Genomic DNA, 18,911 nt, shown 5'->3' on the forward strand with positions numbered 1-18,911 from the left:
GTGTATGTAGTATAAAGGCAGCAGAGGGTGGTGGGAGGAGGAAAACAGAAATGAAAGAAAAACCATTCATCCAATATTTATATACAGAAAATCTGGAGTTTCTTTTTCCATTGTTAGAATAGCTTGCTTGCATCAAGACAATTTTAAGGATAAGATGCTCGGTTAAAAAACATCCAAATACTATAAAAGTTTTTTTTGTTTCTTGAACAAAAGAAATGATTATACATAAAAAAATTCCATTCCCTTGAAAAGAGTTGTCCCTATTTAGGTTTATTGAAGTTTTAATTCATCACGTTCTAAGTTCAACACTTCCTTTGCCCCCCACCCTTTGAAAATGTTTTTTCCTTTCTTTTTTTTTTCTTTTTTTGCAAGATAGCAGTGTTTGTGTTTGTCCTTTTCCCCCCACCAAAGGCATGGCTCATAAATTATTGTTCCACTCTGAGTAACCATTCTAAATGGGATTTATACACTCCAGTGTTTTTGTAAGAATTTGTTTAGTTGTTTTTTTATTATTATTATGTTGTCTTTGTATGTCATCACGGTAATAATGGTTGCATTTTATTTATTGTGCCATCTTGTTGAAAATATTGGAGCCACAAGAAATATGGCAGGGTCTATTTTTTTCTTATAAGAATGGATTTGATACAAGGTTCAGAATGCTCATGACAAGCCTAAAGATGCAGCTAAAATCTCCTCTCTCTAAATATTTTCCACTCCTTTTGTTGATTCTACTATATCTTCCATAAATTATAGATAGTACAGTCTCAGGCATAGATATTTAGAGGTTAGCCCATTTATAACAAATGAATCTCACTTTCAAATAAAGTGCATGCATGGGCTTGTGCTTTCGCTATGGATATCCATGAAACCTTGACCCTTCAACAAAATCTAATCTAGCATTCTTACCATCAATTGGTAAATATGCATGTAAGTGTGTGAAAGTGTATGTGTGCAGCAACAAGGCTGAAAGTTAATATTCAATTCAAAGTAACTAATAACTTCTTTCCATAATATTTTGTCTAAGGGTAGAACCATAGTTCATGACATGCAGCTTGAGAAAACACGAGATATCACCACTTGCCATCAACTGAAACCCGGAGATTACATAATCACTCCAATGAGATCACCACAAAACCAAGAATTAAAGTTTCTTCTAAGAATCTTTCTAAGAAGTCAAGGTGATATAAGGTAAAGCAATCACAATTAGAACGCAAATAGTGTGAGGCAAAGAAAATCCACCTTTTCCTTTGTCATTTTTAAAGAAGCTTGGGACTCTTAAGGACAAACATCCATTTGTCTTCTAGCTGTTTTATGACAAATTAAACCTGTCTAAAAAAAAGTTGCTAAACATTTGATGAGATTATTTGAACTACTTAGTACTTGACAATGATAATTTGTTCTTAGATTTGATGGTTGATATTTGACAATAGTTAATTCTTGTCATGGAGTAGTGTTTTACATTTGATAATATCTGATGATCAATATGGAGTAACATGGAGAAATTGAATGTTTGAAAGTTTGTTTGCAATACGGTAGTATGTAGCATTTAACTGAAGATGATTTTTTATTGTTGATGAAATTAAATCATCTGAGAAGCTCCATTAGGAAAACCAAATATAAATCTCCATCTTACATGATATTTTAGTCTAATATAATTATGGTATTGATTATCAAATATTGGACAAGATAATTTGACCTAAGGCAAAGCTGTATTATCCTGGATCCCTTTGCATTCACTTAACTGTTCAGAGGGCTGTTACTACAGTGCAATAAATAAAATTCCATTGTCTTGATTTATCCGACAATAAAACATAATTTTCATTGTGGATTTAGAAAGTCATACTGTTTATGTGGACATTGGTCCCCCTTGGGACAAAAGAATATTCTTGTCAAAAAGAATTATGATTTCCATAATTTAGTACTTGAACATAGATAATGATTTGCACACTATTGCTTGATAAACACATATCAAAGTTGAATATGATAACACACTGTCCTCTCTGGATCTTGTAAGCAATAAATAAAAATAGTCTGTCCTGATGCAGTTCTCATTTTCGTGTGTGTGATTTTTCCCCCCCTTTTAGGAAGCCAAACAATGAATTCAGTTCAGAGACGACAATGGTATGTGGATATAAAGAAGGGATGGGTAACTTGAGCGTGTACAAATGTGTGCGATCTCCAAACTTCTCAATATTGGAGTACTTTTTTGAGGCATCAAATACCCGAGGAACAATTTAAGCTCTTAGATAAATTTAAATGATTTAGATGATTCTAAATCATTTAGAATGATAAATTTCTTTATCATTTAGATGATAAAGAAATAACAAATCTTAAACTCCATCCAAAATTACAGAGGAAAAAAACCCTAGAAAATCATTGGTCATTGGACACCAAAATGTTGCACTCCAATAGAAATAGTTGTACAGCCTTTAATTGATCTCTAAGGTCTGGAGATAACCGTCTTCCTTTTGGGGCCATCTCCTAGAGGTGAAGAATTTTTTTACTTTAAATGAAAGACATCTATTATTGATGTTCTATGATTCAGAACATGATTCAGACAGAATTGAAAAGCAGCTCTAGGCCTGAACCTTCTTGCAAGCCTTCAATACCTTCTTGTATTTAGAAATGTAGAGACAAGGGTAGCATTAGATTTTATATCAGGGCAGTGCGAAAGTCATGATTGTATTTATTGACTATTGAAGCAACCAATGTTCATGCTGATCCTTAAAAAGACCTTTGAGACTATGGCACCTAAAGAATTTCTGCCTTCCTTAGGCCTGCATGGATGCCTCTGTTAATAGAATAGAATAGAATAGAATAGAATAGAATAGAATAGAATAGAATAGAATAGAATAGAATAGAATAGAATAGAATAGAATAGAATAGATTTTTTTATTGGCCAAGTGTGATTGGACACACAAGGAATTTGTCTTGGTGCAGATGCTCTCAGTGTACATAAAGGAAAAGATACGTTCATCAAGAATCATAAGGTACAACATTTAATGATAGTCATAGGGTACAAATAAGCAATCAGGAAACAATATCAATATAAATTGTAAGGATACAAGCAACAAAGTTACAGTCATACAGTCATGGGTGGGAGGAGATGGGTGATAGGAATGATGAGAAGATTAATAGTAGTGCCGACTTAGTAAATAGTTTGACAGTGTTGAGGGAATTATTTGTTTAGCAGAATGATGGCGTTTGGGAAAAAACTGTTCTTGTGTCTAGTTCCATGATGGCAAACCTATGGCACGGGTGCCACAGGTGGCATGTGGAGCCATATTGGTGGGCACGCAAGTGTTGCCCTAGCTCAGTTCCAGAGTGCATGCGCGCACTGGCCAACTGATTTTCAGGTCTCACCGGAAGTCGGGAAACTGGCTGTTTCTGGCCTCCGAAAGGCTTCCGGGGAGATGGGGAAGGCTGTTTTTGCCCTTCCCAGGCTCCTAGAAAGCCTCTGGAGCCTGGGGAGGGGGGAAAAACTGGCCTACTGGGCCCACCGTGCCATCGCGTGCCAAAGGCAAGTGTGGGGAAAGTGTGGGGAGGTCATGTGCGCATGGGCGGGAGGGCGGGGCACACTGAATTCTGGATGTGGGCACCCCCCCCCACGAACCCTGTGCTTTTGGCACGCGATGGCAAAAAGGTTAGCCATCACTGGTCTAGTTGTTCTGGTGTGCAGTGCTCTATAGCGTCGTTTTGAGGGTAAGAATTGAAAGAGTTTATGTCCAGGATGCGAGGGGTCTGTAAATATTTTTACAGCCCCCTTTGACTCATGCAGTATACAAGTCCTCAATGGATGGCAGATTGGTTATCAGGTTATCAGAAGTAAAGTTAGTTGTCACTAGTGAAAGGGTCTTTTTAGTGGTGGCATCCCAATTACAGTAATGTTCTTTCATAGAGGCTCATCTAGTGCCTATTTTAATGACATCTCAGTGCCACCTTAACCTTTCCTGGTATGCTAAAGCCTTATTCCAAGGTGGATCTTGATTATGCTGAGCTTGTATATTAGACAACGTAATTATATCATGTTTTAAATTATTTTTATTATTATTTATCAGAGGGAATTAAGCAAAGATGATGCTGTATATTTCTCCATTATCAGTAAAATGAAATACAATGTTGAAAGTTTGCCTCTTTGGCAGTATTGAAAAATGGGACTAGCATTGTTATCTTTTCTTCTGTTTGAAATTTCATCTTCCTATTCTCTTGAGAGGAACAGGTCAGGCTATTTGTTTTGCATTTAATGCCACCCCTGTAACACTTAGGATCAATGAAAAAGGAGCTGTAGCACTTCACTATTTTATTCTTTCAAATCTTAGGTTGCCCTGAAAAATAGATTGCCTAATTGTCCTTGTGACACCATGCAATTTAACACTAAAGTCAAAAGGCTGCTCCAAATTTATACCAAGTAAAGTTCAACCATTTTTTATCAACAGTGGAAGTATTGCAGCCTCCTGAGATAGAGAGGTTAAATAACTTGTTTAAGACCAGCTAGATGCAGGGGTCTCTTACCTTGGCAACTTTAAGCCTGGAGGACTTCAACTCCCAGAATTCCCCAGCCAACCTTCAAACCATGGTTTTATAGCTTTTAAACTTGCTTAAGTGTTCACGCTGGAAAGGAAGCAAATGCTCTTCCCTAATGTAGGTTCTTCTGAAAATCTCATTGATGCTGGGAGTCATCCCCCACCCCCATTGTGGGTGGCCCTCGTTTTATTTACACATCTCAAGTTACTAATCCCCCACCCCCATTGTGGGTGGCCCTCGTTTTATTTACACATCTCAAGTTACTAAAATAAGGCCAGACCAGAATTTGCAGCAAAAAGTGTAGTCTTTTTTCGGGGGGGGGGGGTGTTACTATATAAATGAACACAATGGTGGACAGGTTTGAAACATTCCTGAAGGGCATATTTTTTCACGATCTAATTATCCACAGTTATGGATAAAGAGATTGAAATAGGTGTCCAATGAATAATGACAGCTATCTGCATCTCAACAACATTTATTTATTTCTTTGTTTTTATTCAGTCTGGATACTCCACCTGGCTGAGTGATTCACAAATAGTAACATAAAAAAAAATAATAGTAATCCAAACAAGATTTGGACCCAAAGTGCAAACAGAAAACAAAAATAAACACACCCAAGGGGCTCATCCATCACTACCTAAGGCTTGGAAGAACAACCAAATCTTCAAGGGTTCCTATAAAGGTGTCCAATCTTGGCCACTTAAACTTGGCTGGCTGGGGAATTCTGGTAGTTGAAGTCCACAAGTCTTAAAGTGTCCAAGGTTGGATACCCCTGGTTTACAGAATGAACACAAGGTGGGAGCCACACATAACTCATTCCAAGGGCTGTATAAGTCAACAACCTTTGATGTGGATGACAGAAGCCTTCTTTTAACCCAGGTTGTTTTTGTTTTGTTTCCAGCTGGTTTGCTTTTCTGCCAGTTCTACCCTTCTTTTGTTTTTGTTGTTTTTAATTTTGTTTTTTGTGCTTTGTAAATTGGTTGGAATTGCAGGGAGTTAGGCAGAATCATCATCATCATCATCATCATCATCATCATCATCATCATCCATTATGGCTAGTGCTATGAGTGCCTGGGTTTAATTTTCAGTACATTATGCTATGTAATTTAGTTATTATTTATTTATTACATTTATATATCACCCATCTCACTATCGAGTAACTCTGGTTAGCTTTCAGTCATCATTCTTATTATAAATACCTCAAACCGCCATGACACTGATTTTTTGGGGGGTGGGAGAAGAGGGTCTTGTGGATTCCATATTTTCCATGAAACAATTATTCACTAGCAATGTGCAGTGTCTCTCAACTATTGCTTGGACAATGAATTAGTAGTTCAGAGAAGTTAGATACAGCCACAGTGATGGCTAGTAGTGCTACACATTGGTAATTCGGAAATGCTTGAAGTACAATAATTGCCATACACTCACGGATATATAGCATACTCCATGAGTACTGTCTGTGTCTCTCTCATCACTAACCAGCAAAGGGAGTTGTAGTCTAACAGAACTGGAAAGCACCAGGTTGCAGAAACCTGTCTTCAGCTGATTCAAATCCATACAGTACCAGTGAGAGTGTTTCCTTTTTTTTCAGATAGTGGTGAACTCTATGGTTTTTAACCAGCATCGAAGGGCTTGTCAGCTGCACATCTCAAAGACAGGATTATACTAGTGGTGAAATGTAAAATTTGTTGCTACCAGATCTGTGGGCGTGGCTTGGTGGGGCGTGGCTTGGTGGAGGGGGTCATGTGACTGGGTGGGTGTGGCCAACTCTTTTTTTTTTTTTACTTTTTTAAAGCATTTTTTTACTACCGGTTCTGGTGAATAGGTAGTAAAAAATGCTTTTAAAAAGTAAAAAAAAGGTTCTGATGATCGCGCAGCATAGTAAAAAAAACAACAACTTTTTTTTTACTTTTTTAAACCATTTTTTTACTACTGGTTTGCCTGAACTGGAGCGAACCGGTAGCATTTCACCCCTGGATTATACTCAAGAGCATTCCAGATTTATGGATGCTCTTCTGTCTCATTCCACTTCTTCCTTGCTCCCTAAATCTGGCACTTTCTACCCACAGATCACTGCGATCTGCCCTCATCCTGGAGACTTTGTTGAAAACTTGCCATTTCACAAAGCTTTCATAAAATAACATCCTTCCTTTTTTGTTCTTTAGTTGATTGCTGGTATCGTGCAGTCTTTTTTTTTTTTTCTTTCTAGATCATGCACTTGCAAATGGCTTGGGGCAATTTGAAGTTTCAACACAGGATGGAATTTAATTAGATAAATAAGAAAGACATGAAGGATCGGATAATAGGGCTGTTCTTGTCACTGTCAGGCTTTTGAGGTTGGTCACGCAATATTGCCTGTTGTAAATGGCTAGAAACATAATGAATGAATAATAATGAGGTGTCTCATGTGGATTGATTTCTTGTGGTTGATTTTTATACATTTTTTTCTTTCTTTTTGATGCAGGGTATGCTCGTCTCGGACCCAGACAACTATGAAAGCATCTTCTTAAGATATGCTTCTCAGGTTTGTTGAATGGAAATCAAAATGTGAATCAACAAGGCTTGTAGAATTGAGAAAGGGAACTTTCCCATCTTGCTGTTAATCTATGCTTCAGCCATGCAGCTCTCATGGGTATCTCTCAAAATGCTATTGATTTGCTAGTTGTTATGACAAATCAGACAAGGGACCTGGCTACACAATAGATGGTTTGGAGTTGATTGCTTGTGGGGAGAAAGATGTCCCTCAAACAAGCAATTAACCGTAACCCTTGGCTACAAATAGATGTGGCTTCCTGGATCATATTTTAATTTATCAGAATTACTTCCAGTTTGCACTTTCCACATTTGGAAAGCAGGCATCAGTCAATGTTTGGGTAATTGATTTGCATTCTTTCTGAGCCAAGCTGCATGTGTTCACAGGAGATGCTCTTAATGGCTTAATAAACTGTTATAAAAGATTCCTTGACTTAGTCGAGAGAAAAATTGCTGCCAAAAGCCTCTGTACAATAGACTTCTCACAGCTAATGGTTGTATCGGCACATAAAAGGTGAAAACAGCAGTGCTGACTGTGAAAGGTGCACACCGTTTGTCTCCAGGAGCAGTCAGGGCAAGGAAGGAAAATGATAGTAGTCTCCTGAGCCAAGCAAGTCCTTGTTGGAAGACAGATACCCCTAGCTTCTATGCATCTTCTGGGGCTCCTATTAAAACTCTTTGAACATGCCAAAACAAATCATCCCCCTTTCTTTTCTAATAATCACTCAGAAGCTCAGAACTTAGCTTGGAAAAGAATGGAAGACTAGAAATGGCTTTGGGCACAGATAATATAAAAACTTGGTGGCTCCATATGTAGCCACAGAGTTTTTATATTATCTGTACCCAAAGCCATGTATATGTATATGTATATGTATATGTATATGTATATGTATATGTATATGTATATGTATATGTATATGTATATGTATATGTATATGTATATGTATATGTTTCTCTTTAGCCAGGTTCTACCTACGTAAACCAAGATATTATGCAGCCCTAGTTCAGTGAAATCACAATTCACTAGTTTCTGGGCTTTTTTTCTTCTGGAAGCCAGTAGACCCTTTGCTGCCCATTGGGAGCATTGTGATTTCACTGAACTAGGGCTACATAATATCTTGGTTTACGTAGGTAGAATCTGGCTAAAGAGAAATATACATAAAACCTACGAAAAAGAAAGAAAAACATGTATATGTATATGTATATGTATACGTATACATGTATGTATGTATGTATGTATGGCCACTGAATTTTTATATTTATATATAGCTTTGGGTACAGAAAATATAAAAATTCATAGACACACACACACAATCTCCTAAGAGATTAGACAAGGTTCTATACATTCTATTTTAGTTTTCTATTTTGCTTTCCATTCCTACTGAGCTTGTAAATTGAACATAATTCTTTGTTTTTGTTTGAAATTTTTATTTGTAAATTTCTGTGATTCTTTGAATCCCCCAAGCCACTAGTACCTTTACCTTGATTATGGCTTAATGAAAGAAATGGTGGTTACTATCTAAATCAGGGGTCTCCAACCTTGGCAATTTTAAGCCTGGAGGACTTCAACTCCCAGAATTCCCCAGCCAGCTGGGAATTGAAATCTGCCAGGCTTCAAGTTGCCCTGATCTAAATCACTGTGGAATGAAACACTCATCTATGAAACACTGTGGAGAGAAACACTCTTCTGTTTTTCTCTCTGTGTTTCATCTTTATTTGTTTCATTTTACTATCTTCTTTATGTAGAAATAGGAAGCTCATTCAAGCAGTCAGCATATAAATTACTGCTTTTCCTATGTTTGGTAATTTTTAAGGCAACTGAATATTATGAGAAACCCATTTCTTAAACATTTGTTACAAAAATTAACTGATTATTTGCCTATACAACATGATAAAGAAAACATCTCTGTCTCTCGGAATGTGTATTTGTATTTCCCAATAATAAATGAATCAAGGGAATTTAGAGAAGAAACAATATCTTCAAATTAGCACATAAATAAATAATGAAAACTAGATTTTGTATCTTCCTCTGACATCTGTCAGGTGCAATTCTTTCTTGCATTTTTAAAATGGACTATCTGGAACCCTGCAAAAATAAACCACCAAAGGAGAAATGAAGCCTCGAAAAAAAGGGGGTGGGCTAGAAAGAGGGGCAAAAGAAAATGAGCTAGTGGGAAAGGCTGCAAATTATCCCAAATAAATAAAAATTATTTCCATAGATGTAAAATTAAGAACTACTGTGAGAAATAAGATAAAAGGATTCCTATGCTTCAACTGCTATCTAAGATTGAACCTGGGATGTTCTGCCTGGAATGGACAGTGACCTTAGACCATAAGTCCTTCAATTAAGTGGATATAGTAACAAGACAGGTTTCCAAGGAACCATGATGTTCATAAGCATTTTTTGTTTGTATGTTTGTTCTACATTAGAACTCCTACTTAGATGCCACACAGTTACAAAGGATTCTGAATGATGTTCTCCTAAAAGGTAAAGTTCATAGTTTATGTCCAGTTTTAACTGTTATCTACATCTGATTCTGTCCCCTTACTTTTCTTTTGCATTTGGTTGTATTCAGTTGCTGTTTCTTCAGTAAGAGGCATAATTGGTACATTGGGCCACATTAACTCTGTTTACTCACTACTGTGGGGACAAAGACTGCAAACCATCGGCAAAGTGACAATAATTGAGCTCCTGTTAAACAGTGTCTGTGTCTCAGTAGGATTGGGGCTCCAATTTGCTTAGCAAAAGGAATTTCTGATCATTAGAACTCAAAAGTCAGAATAACAGAGTTAGAAGGGACTTTGGAGGTCTTCTAGTCCAACCCCCCTGCTCAAGCAAAAGACCCTATACCATTTCAGACAAATGGTTGTCCAATCTCTTCTTAAAAACTTCTAGTGTTGGAGCATTCACAACTTCTGGAGGCAAGTTGTTCCACTGGTTAATTGTTCTCACTGTTAGGAAATTTCTCCTTAGTTCTAGGTTGCTTCTCTCCTTGGTTAGTTTCCACCCATTGCTTCTTGTCTTGCCTTCTGGTGCTTTGGAAAATAGGTTGACCACCATCTTCTTTGTGGCAAGCCCTTTAGATATTGGAACACTGCTATCATGTCACCCCTAGTTCTTCTTTTCACTAGATTAGACAAATGCAATTGCTGCAACCTTTCTTCATATGCTTTAGCCTCCAGCTCCCTAATCATCTTTGTTGCTCTTTTCTTCACTCTTTCCAGAGTCTCTACATCTTTTTTATAATATGGTCACCAAAACTCAATGCAATATTCCAAGTGTGGTCATAATAAGGCTTTATTGATTAGCACTAAAACTTTCCAGTTTCCCACATTCCTCCCATCAATCCTTTCCAGATTCCCTTACTTCCAGTATATGGTGCAGGTGAAAAGAAAAGAAAAAAAACCTCCTTTGGAGGCCTAATTATAATATCCCTACTTTTGGCTATATATATTGTATATATTTATTGTAACTGGTTCACCTGAATGAGGTGCTTTGCCTCATACAGGTACATCAGCAAATAAGGCATCAAAGCAGAGCTAATCTGTTGCTTGGCTTTGATCAAAGTAGCCTCTGTTAATGTTCAGAAAGCACTTTTAAAAAGCGAATCAAACTTCAGCAACTGTTCTGCAAGTAAGAACTGGGGCATTGTGACATATCACATAAGCACTTCAAAGAAGATCTCCACTTGAACCTTCACCACAAGAAAATGCCTCTTGAAAGGTCTGCACAACCCTAATTGGAAATGAAGATATTTCTGCAGTGACATAGATCTTTGGAAGTCCCTGGACTTCTAGAAGATCTGAAAGATTGATTTGCTCTGATCTAAATTTAGCTGGCCCCAAAATTGTCTAGCAATCCTAATGCACTGGCTCATCCAGGATTTTGCTGGTTAACAATTATTCCGGGTCCAGAGTCCCTTGCAAAAGAATGTTGCTATAACACTTATATATTTCTATGTTTATTTTTAATCCTTTTTATTGTCTTGCTTGTTTTATGTCAGATTGTTTTATTGAAATGTGTATTATTCTTTTTTCTGTGCATATCTTAAAGATCCTGTAGAACGAATAGAATAACAAAAATAACAATAGGAAGTATTTAGTATTCTGCATTTTAACTCAAGGGGTTACCAGATGCTACTTTCCAATTCTTTCTATCTCACTAATTAAGATTTACACAGTGAATATTGACTTTAGATTTGATTGTGAATTTTACATTATTGAGTCATAATCTTTTTAACCCTGAAAAAATGGGCCAGAAATGTATTCAATATTAAACAAACATGCCCACAACATTACTATAAAAATTGGTATTTCATGCTGTCATATTTTGATATAGAAATGTATACATAGACAGGCAGATATTTGTGAATTTTACATTATTGAGTCATAATCTTTTTAATCCTGAAAAATGGGCTAGAAATGTATTCAGTATTAAACAAACAGTATTTCAGACTGTCATAGAAATGGATAGAGATAGATAGATAGATAGATAGATAGATAGATAGATAGATAGATAGATAGATAGATGATAGAGATTTTTACTAGACAGAGTGTTTTCATACATAAACCTTTCCTTTTCTGTCTTGTCTATGGAGATTCTCAGCCATCCAAGTCATGGTTGTCCCAAAGTTGCTTTTTTTTTTCTTCTCAAGAGGCAACTGGACTTTCTGAATTTTCTTTGAAGACATTTCGCTTCTCATCCAAGAAGCTTCTTCAGCTCTGACTGGATGATGGGGAGTGGAAGGGTTTATACTCTTTGTAGACAGCTGGTCATTTGCATTCTTGTAGTAGATCATTAAGGTCACCTGGAGATTTTTCTGTGTCATCAAGGTCACCTGAGTGGTGCAAATTGGTGTGGAGCCTTCTTGGAACTGTTGAAAGGATTGTGTTGTAGAGGGGAGATAGATGATGTTGTATCCCTCCCCCTCTGTTGAGAGAGGGCTGTTCAATTTTGACATAGATGGCCTCTTTGACCCCTCTTTCAAACCAGCAGTCCTCTCTGTCCAAAATATGGAATTTGTTGTCTTCAAAAGAATGGCCTGTGTCTTTTAAATGGAGATGGACTGCTGAATCTAGTCCTGAGGTGTTTGTTTTTCTATGTTGTGCCATGTGTTTATGAAGTGGCTGTTTCATTTCCCCAATGTACAGATCTGCATATGGCTCACTGCATTGTACTGCATATACCACGTTGCTCACTTTCTGTCTGGGTGTTTTATCCTTGGGGTGGACAAATCAGGCTGTTGAACTTTGGTGGCAAACTACTTAAAAGTATTGCCTCTTTCTCTATAATATTTAGATTTAGGGGTAGAAAAGTGAAGCTGACAAGTGAAAAATGTCCCAAATGATATTATGTCTGACTTATGGATGACCTTTACATTAAGTTCAAATTTTTTTAAAAAAATGTTTTGCAATTGTTCTGTTTTATCTTTTTAAATTGCATTTTCATTGTCTTGTCTGTTTACAAAATATTTGAGAGGCTAAGAGAGAAATGTCTTCAGTTTGTCTTTGGTTTCAGCTTTAAAATGTTGGGTAAGGCTGGTAAAAGTAGGGGAAAATTGTGCTATATGGAAGGCTGTGAAACACTTATGAATCCATGTCTGGACCTTTATATCTTGTTATTTTAGAGCTTGCACCATTCTGTTCTGTTATGATCTCATCCACCTTTTGTATCATACCAAAGATAGAATATGACTATTGTGCCCTTTCTCTCCCTACCCCAATCTATTCCTGCTGTCAGGAAAGCTGTTTTATATGTATTAAAATCATACTCTTTGTCGATCTCTCTGTGATACACAAGGCATGATCCAGCTCTTTCCCAGATGCTCATGTGTTTCACAAAATGCTGTGAGCAACAATCACGCTGGACTTCAATTTTCCTGGTTTCAAGGTAAGCCATTTCAGTGTGGTGTGGCTTCTAACCCCTCATTCTTGATGTATGTTGCTTTTTTATTTCTCTGCTTATAGATCTAATGGCTGGCCTGGGAACTGGAGATGGATTCAGCTTTGATTCATGCAAAAGCCTTTTAGCTCTGATGGATGTATCTTTTCAACAAATGCAATAAACTTTCCTTATGCTTCCCCTTCCTTGCTTTGAGTTATAGCTGTGCTGAGTTTCCCATTGCAATAACTACTTACCATAAGATCTGCCAAGTATTTATGAAGAAATGCTATGAATTGCTATAATCTTCATCTTTGGACTTTTCTCTCTGCCAGAGATTTTAACATGGAAGGAGAAGATGTTCATAATAATCCTCCCGAATGTCACTTTTTTTCAGCTTCAGAAAGCCCCAGTCCCCTTCTCCAAAAATCCAAAATAAACAACAACAACAAAACCAGATTGTATTTGTGCTAATAAATTATTGGGGGAAATATTTCATCTTCTACCCTATAAGAAAGCTTCCATTAGGGACTAACCACAGATGGATTGATTATATATTAATAAAAACATCAGTCTAAATGGGGATCCAAATTCACTAATGACACTTTGACATTTAATCAAACTAATTGTCCTTACAACATTTCTGTGATTCTGTCTCATAGAAGGACAATGTATGCCACCCAGCCCAACATCCTGCTCCACAAAAGAATCTAACTTAAAGTTCCTGTAACAGATGGCCTCTGCTTGAACATGCAGTCAAGGGAAACTCCAAAGGGTCAGGGTGTTCACACTGGATGGTGGGGAGATGGTCAGAGCTGAAGAAGCTTCTTGGGTGAGAAGCAAAACGTCTTCAAAGAAAAAGCAAGAAAGTCCAGTAGCCTCTTGAAAAAGCACCTTTGGGACAACCATGACCTGGATAACTGAGAATCTCCATAGACAGTCAGTCAAGGAAAGATTCTCTCACCATTTAAAAAATAGTTTTATCTGATAATTTCCTAATTTTCAACTTGAAACTGTTTTCCTCTGCCACATATTCTTGTTTTCTCCTGGGTTGGTATAAAATAGATCTTGGGAATCTTGTGTGTTATCCAATTTCCAGGTCTGTCTGTCTGTTCAGAAAATTTCTATCCTTGCCTCAATCAGATGTCTTCAGTCTTCTCTTCATAGAACTCAATTTGTAGTTTTGTGATCATTGTTCCAATTTATCTGAATGCTTCTTAATACTTAGTGAGCTAGATTGGATACAATGTGAAAAACAGAGTATGACCAATAGAGGAATGCAGGAAATCACAGAAAAAACAACAGCTATACTTCTGTGGCTATATTTTAAATCTGCATTTAAACTCCTTTGGAACTATATCATCCCAGTGCCAGATACATGGTTTGTAGCCAACTACATTTTCTGTCATTTTTTCACAAGTACTATTAGTAAACGAGATATCCTCCATTCTATACTTGTATGTTTGATTTCTTTTTCCCAAGGGAAGAACACATTTCTGTTAACTTTCATTCTGTTATTTTTAGCCTGTTCTGTTAATTTAGAGAGTCTGTTTTGAAGTAGGTTTCCATTTTCTATCATATTAGCTATCTCATCCAAATGTGTGTTGTCTACAAAAGTGGTAAGCATTCCCTCCAGTTTTTAATCAAAGTGATGTTGAAGAGGATAGGAACCTGTATTGACCCTTGTGGCACTTCACTTGATACCTCATTCTAGTTTGATGAAGAACCATTGATGAGCACTTCCTATTTGAACTAATTCTGCATCTACCCCATTATCATCAAGCCAAACATAATGCGCTTGCTAATCAGAATGACATGAAGTACTTTGTGATGCCTTTCTGAAATAAAGATATAGTACATTTATAGCATTCCTGCAATGAAAGTGCCAGATTTGTTTTAAAAAAATAGATAAGCTTAGTCTGGCAGAACTAAACAACTAGATTGTTTTCAAGATATTTATAAAGAAATCTCATTATTAAGAATCTTTTTAAAAACCTTAATATTATTACTAGTTCCCTGGATCAGTCTTTTCTGAATAAGTGAAATGAAGGGAAATGAAGCATCATTTCCCTTCTTCCATTGGTCTGGGATCTTATCAATGCCATGATTTCCAAAAGATAGAAAAATAATAACGATGATCATACCTTTCATCCATGCAGTGATATTGACAGACTCTTCTTACCAAGTAGCATAGGTGGGTGTGGAAAGTTGCAAGTACATCAGAAGAAGATAAAAGGGCATTGGAAAAGTATCTGAAGGATAATGAAGAAGATGCCCTGAAGCTAGTACATCAGATATCCTTACCGAATACTGAAGAAATCAAACTGGGCGACAAGAAAGACCAAATAAAAATGGCAAGAGACATGGCAAGGCAAAGCATTATATGATCAGTGCATAAAAAATTAGCAGGCAAAGCAGATAACAGAAGATCTGGTAATGGTTAAGAGCAGGAAAGTTGAGGAAAGAGGCACAGGGGATAACTACAAACATTGGCATGACTAAGTAGCAACAATAGTGTATTAGAATGCCTGCAAGAAGTACCATTTGCCTGCTAGAAAGAAATGGTGGGACCACAAATTAAAATAATAGAAAATGAAGAAGCTAAAGTACTCTGAGATTTTAAAATACAGACAGGTACCTGCCATGTAACATTCCAGACTTAACAATTGTCACAAAAAAGTCTGGATAGTGAAGCTGTAATGCCTAGACACAGCATAATATAAGGAAAGAATTAGAGAAAATCACAAAATACAATGATCTGCAAATATAAGTAGAACAGCTGTGGCAAAAGAAAGCAAAGATAGTACTAATGTAACAGACACCTTAAATGCAGCCCCAAAACATCTGGAGTACCACCTGAATACCATCGGCTTTGATGAGATCACCATCACTCAATTGCAAAATGCATCTTTACTTGGAACTGTGATGTGATGATATCTTTAATAACATCTGCCCATCCCAGGTCCTTGGGAATGGCTCAATCTAGTCTAAACATCTGGCTGACTATGAAACCAACCATAATATTAATAATTTATTAAATGTGTCTGCCACCCAACTCCTAGTGACTTGGGATGGCTATTCTAACAATCTGATAATTGTTTAATCTTCTGCTGCATTTTCTAAACTTGGAATAAAAAAAAAAATCAAGTACCTTCAAACTGAAGGTTAAAAAGGATAGAATGGATGCAGTCAAAATTGTTTCATCCTGACAGACAGACAGTTGTAGCCTTGAAATGTTTATCTAGAGTTCTGACAATGAGAATTAACCTTTAGTATAAAATTTTAAACAATTATGTAAAAGCCTAGGTTGGAAGGCAAATTTAGAAGGCTTCTATGATCAGACCATCATTAATTGCCTCAGTCACATGCTGGAAAGTAAAGAGATGCTCAAGCATTGGCTCCAAAATTTGGTGGTGCACTTCATTATTACCTAATGTGTTGTTCTCAATGGTTGAGTAATGGACTTTTCTATTTGTTTCTCTCTTTTATTTCCTTCTGAATCGCCTCTCTCTGTTTTTCTCTGTCTGTCTGTCTCTCTCTTTCCATCAAATTTAAAAATACTTCAAACAGTATTTGCTGTTAGAACAAGAAAAAAATAGGAGTCTCTGGAGACACTGTACCAAATCCCTTACTCTGTACTGTGGATTAGGGAATTGTGTAGGCTTTTTCCTGCTGTTGCAAATCCAGCAGACAGATAGATGGGCAGTAATCTCTGGCCAGCAAGGAAAGCCAGAGGCATTCTGAGAGGGAGCTCAACAGATCAAATATATGAGCTACCACACATTCAGATCTGCTGTTTGAGGCACATGGTATTTTGCATAAGGCATATGTACAGTACGTCTCTTAAGCAGTCTGATCCATCTCCTATTTAGAGAAGCATTACCTGCTGGATGGAAACAAAATATCTCAGGTAGATTCTCATCAAGTTTGCTCTGTACCTGGAGATGCATTAGCTTTGAGGTGTTTTACTTTGTTTTGGTTAGAGAGGCATTAAAACCTGTAGTTATTTTCAATTATTCTCAGTTTAGAAAGAATTGTGTCACAACATAGTAGTCAATAAGGCAAAAATGCAGATTCTGATACTTCTCCAAGGTAAGCTGCAGTGTTTCCTAAGTTTATATCTATTCCTCATTTATATCTACTGTATGGCTTCATTTATATCACACCTTATTTAAAACTTGACTACAAATACAGATAAATGCTAATGGAAAACTTTCACTCCAAGAATTTAAAAGACTGTGGAGAGCATTCAAGAAATATGAGGTATGTATGCAATTTATTCACTTAGTTTCTTAACTGTTGCCATGACTATCTTTTTGTCCTATTATTTGTTAAACTGTTAATAATATTACATTATTAAACTAAGTATATTTCAGTTCCCAGCCTTTGTATCATTAGACAAGTGTGATCTTCCACAGTACTTACAAATAATTTTTTTTCCTGTTTTAATATATTATCTTAAATATAAATATTTTTCAGGATATATTTGGAAGAGAGGATGAAAATAATTCTGGATTCCTAACTGTTTCAAGTTTGCGAAGAATTGTGCAAGAAACAGGTAAGTTGATAAGCTGATGTTCCTTGAAAATATATTCAAAGTTATCTTGAAGTATGATACATTTTAAAAAATAAAGTAGAAATCAACAGGGTAGCTTTTTCCTCTGTTCCAGATTTTTTTTAAAAAAATGGAAACTCATTGATTTCAATTTTACTCTCATTTTCACTCATTCCCATGGAATGCAACTTCAAAATTCTTTGTCTTAACACTGCCATCTGCTGAATAATGAAGGAATTTCAAAAAAAAACAACACCTTTCTCTTTGCAGTTTCATGTTCACTTCCTCAGTTTCTGAGTTGTAACTGAATTGTTTGGTGGATGTACTTATATATGGAATCCATCATATTGTACAGAAGATGCTACTATCCACTAATGTACTTTTAAGATGAACATTTACAAGTCTAGATGGCAGTGCAAGTTACAGTATTGATTTCCCATGTGACGAAGTAAAAAGGAAGAGGTAAGCAAATGCCAGAGAGAGAAGGAGGAGGAGAACGGTGACAAGGAAGAAGGGAGGAGGAAATTGTTAGCTCTCTAAGAGTACTATGATTTTTATCACTAATGTACTGCATCAATAGAGATAAAAGGAGGGAATTGTAATAATCAAGACAATACAATATAGTCCTGAATGGTAAACTCCATGCTGTGCAGTTCTTAAAGGCAAGCAGCAAACAGTATAGTTAATGAACTGAAGAAAAGTTTCTATTTGCCTGAAAAAATACTAATATGTATATAGAAAAGTCTGCTTCTTTTTCTGAAACGGCGGAAAGTATAACCCCAAATAAAATTCTTTTCCTGTTCTCCATTTAACAACTATTCTTGGCTTCTTAGAAAAGAATCCATCAATCTGGTTAATACTATACCTCAGGGCTATCTATCTGAGTAAACTATTTAAAAATAATACTTGTTTGGCTTTGATTGTGGATTACATGTCAAACACCCCACACACCCACACCCCTACTGCTTTCTTATAAAAAGAAGCAGAATTATAGTTCCAAGTTCCAGAATACATCAGATTTTCTACAAAGGGAAGCCAACATCTGATTCCCCTACTAGATTCTATGGTCAGGTCTTCCTGTTGTGGAAACTTTGACTTTGGGAAATGTTGGAATAGGGTGAAGTATGAAGAAGTGTTTGGTTTTGGGACATCGGCAGTTTTATTAGTGATTTTTATAATTTTATGTTGTTGTTTTTTTTGTGGTTGCTTAGGATTATGATATATGTGCCATTTGTCTGAAATGGTACAGGGTTTCCTGCATGATCGGGGGGTTGGACTAGAAGACCTCCAAGGCTCCTTCCAACTCTGTTATTCTGTTATATATAAGATGGGTCCTGAATAGAAACAAAGAAAGATTGGAAAAAGATACATGGGGCGTTATCTACAAAGCTAAAGGATCTTAAACTTATCCTCACTCCC

At 36.5% G+C, this 18,911-nt stretch overlaps 1 protein-coding gene across 1 annotated transcript in view; it reads left to right on the forward strand.

Moving 5' to 3' along the window:
• LOC139327650 (calpain-13-like) overlaps positions 1–18,911 on the forward strand; it is a 91,724-nt gene that overhangs the window by 57,821 nt on the left and 14,992 nt on the right. The window contains exons 13-19 of the mRNA XM_070957539.1: positions 1,025–1,188; positions 2,085–2,121; positions 6,989–7,048; positions 9,487–9,544; positions 13,024–13,097; positions 17,132–17,200; positions 17,417–17,495. Of these exons, the coding sequence (XP_070813640.1) occupies positions 1,025–1,188; positions 2,085–2,121; positions 6,989–7,048; positions 9,487–9,544; positions 13,024–13,097; positions 17,132–17,200; positions 17,417–17,495 (541 nt within the window). The remainder of the gene's footprint in view (positions 1–1,024; positions 1,189–2,084; positions 2,122–6,988; positions 7,049–9,486; positions 9,545–13,023; positions 13,098–17,131; positions 17,201–17,416; positions 17,496–18,911) is intronic.

This window comes from Pituophis catenifer, unplaced genomic scaffold (genome assembly GCF_029215685.1).
Source record: "Pituophis catenifer annectens isolate HBS135680 unplaced genomic scaffold, rPitCat1.0.hap2 SCAF_1, whole genome shotgun sequence".
Classification (NCBI taxonomy): Eukaryota; Metazoa; Chordata; class Lepidosauria; order Squamata; family Colubridae; genus Pituophis; species Pituophis catenifer.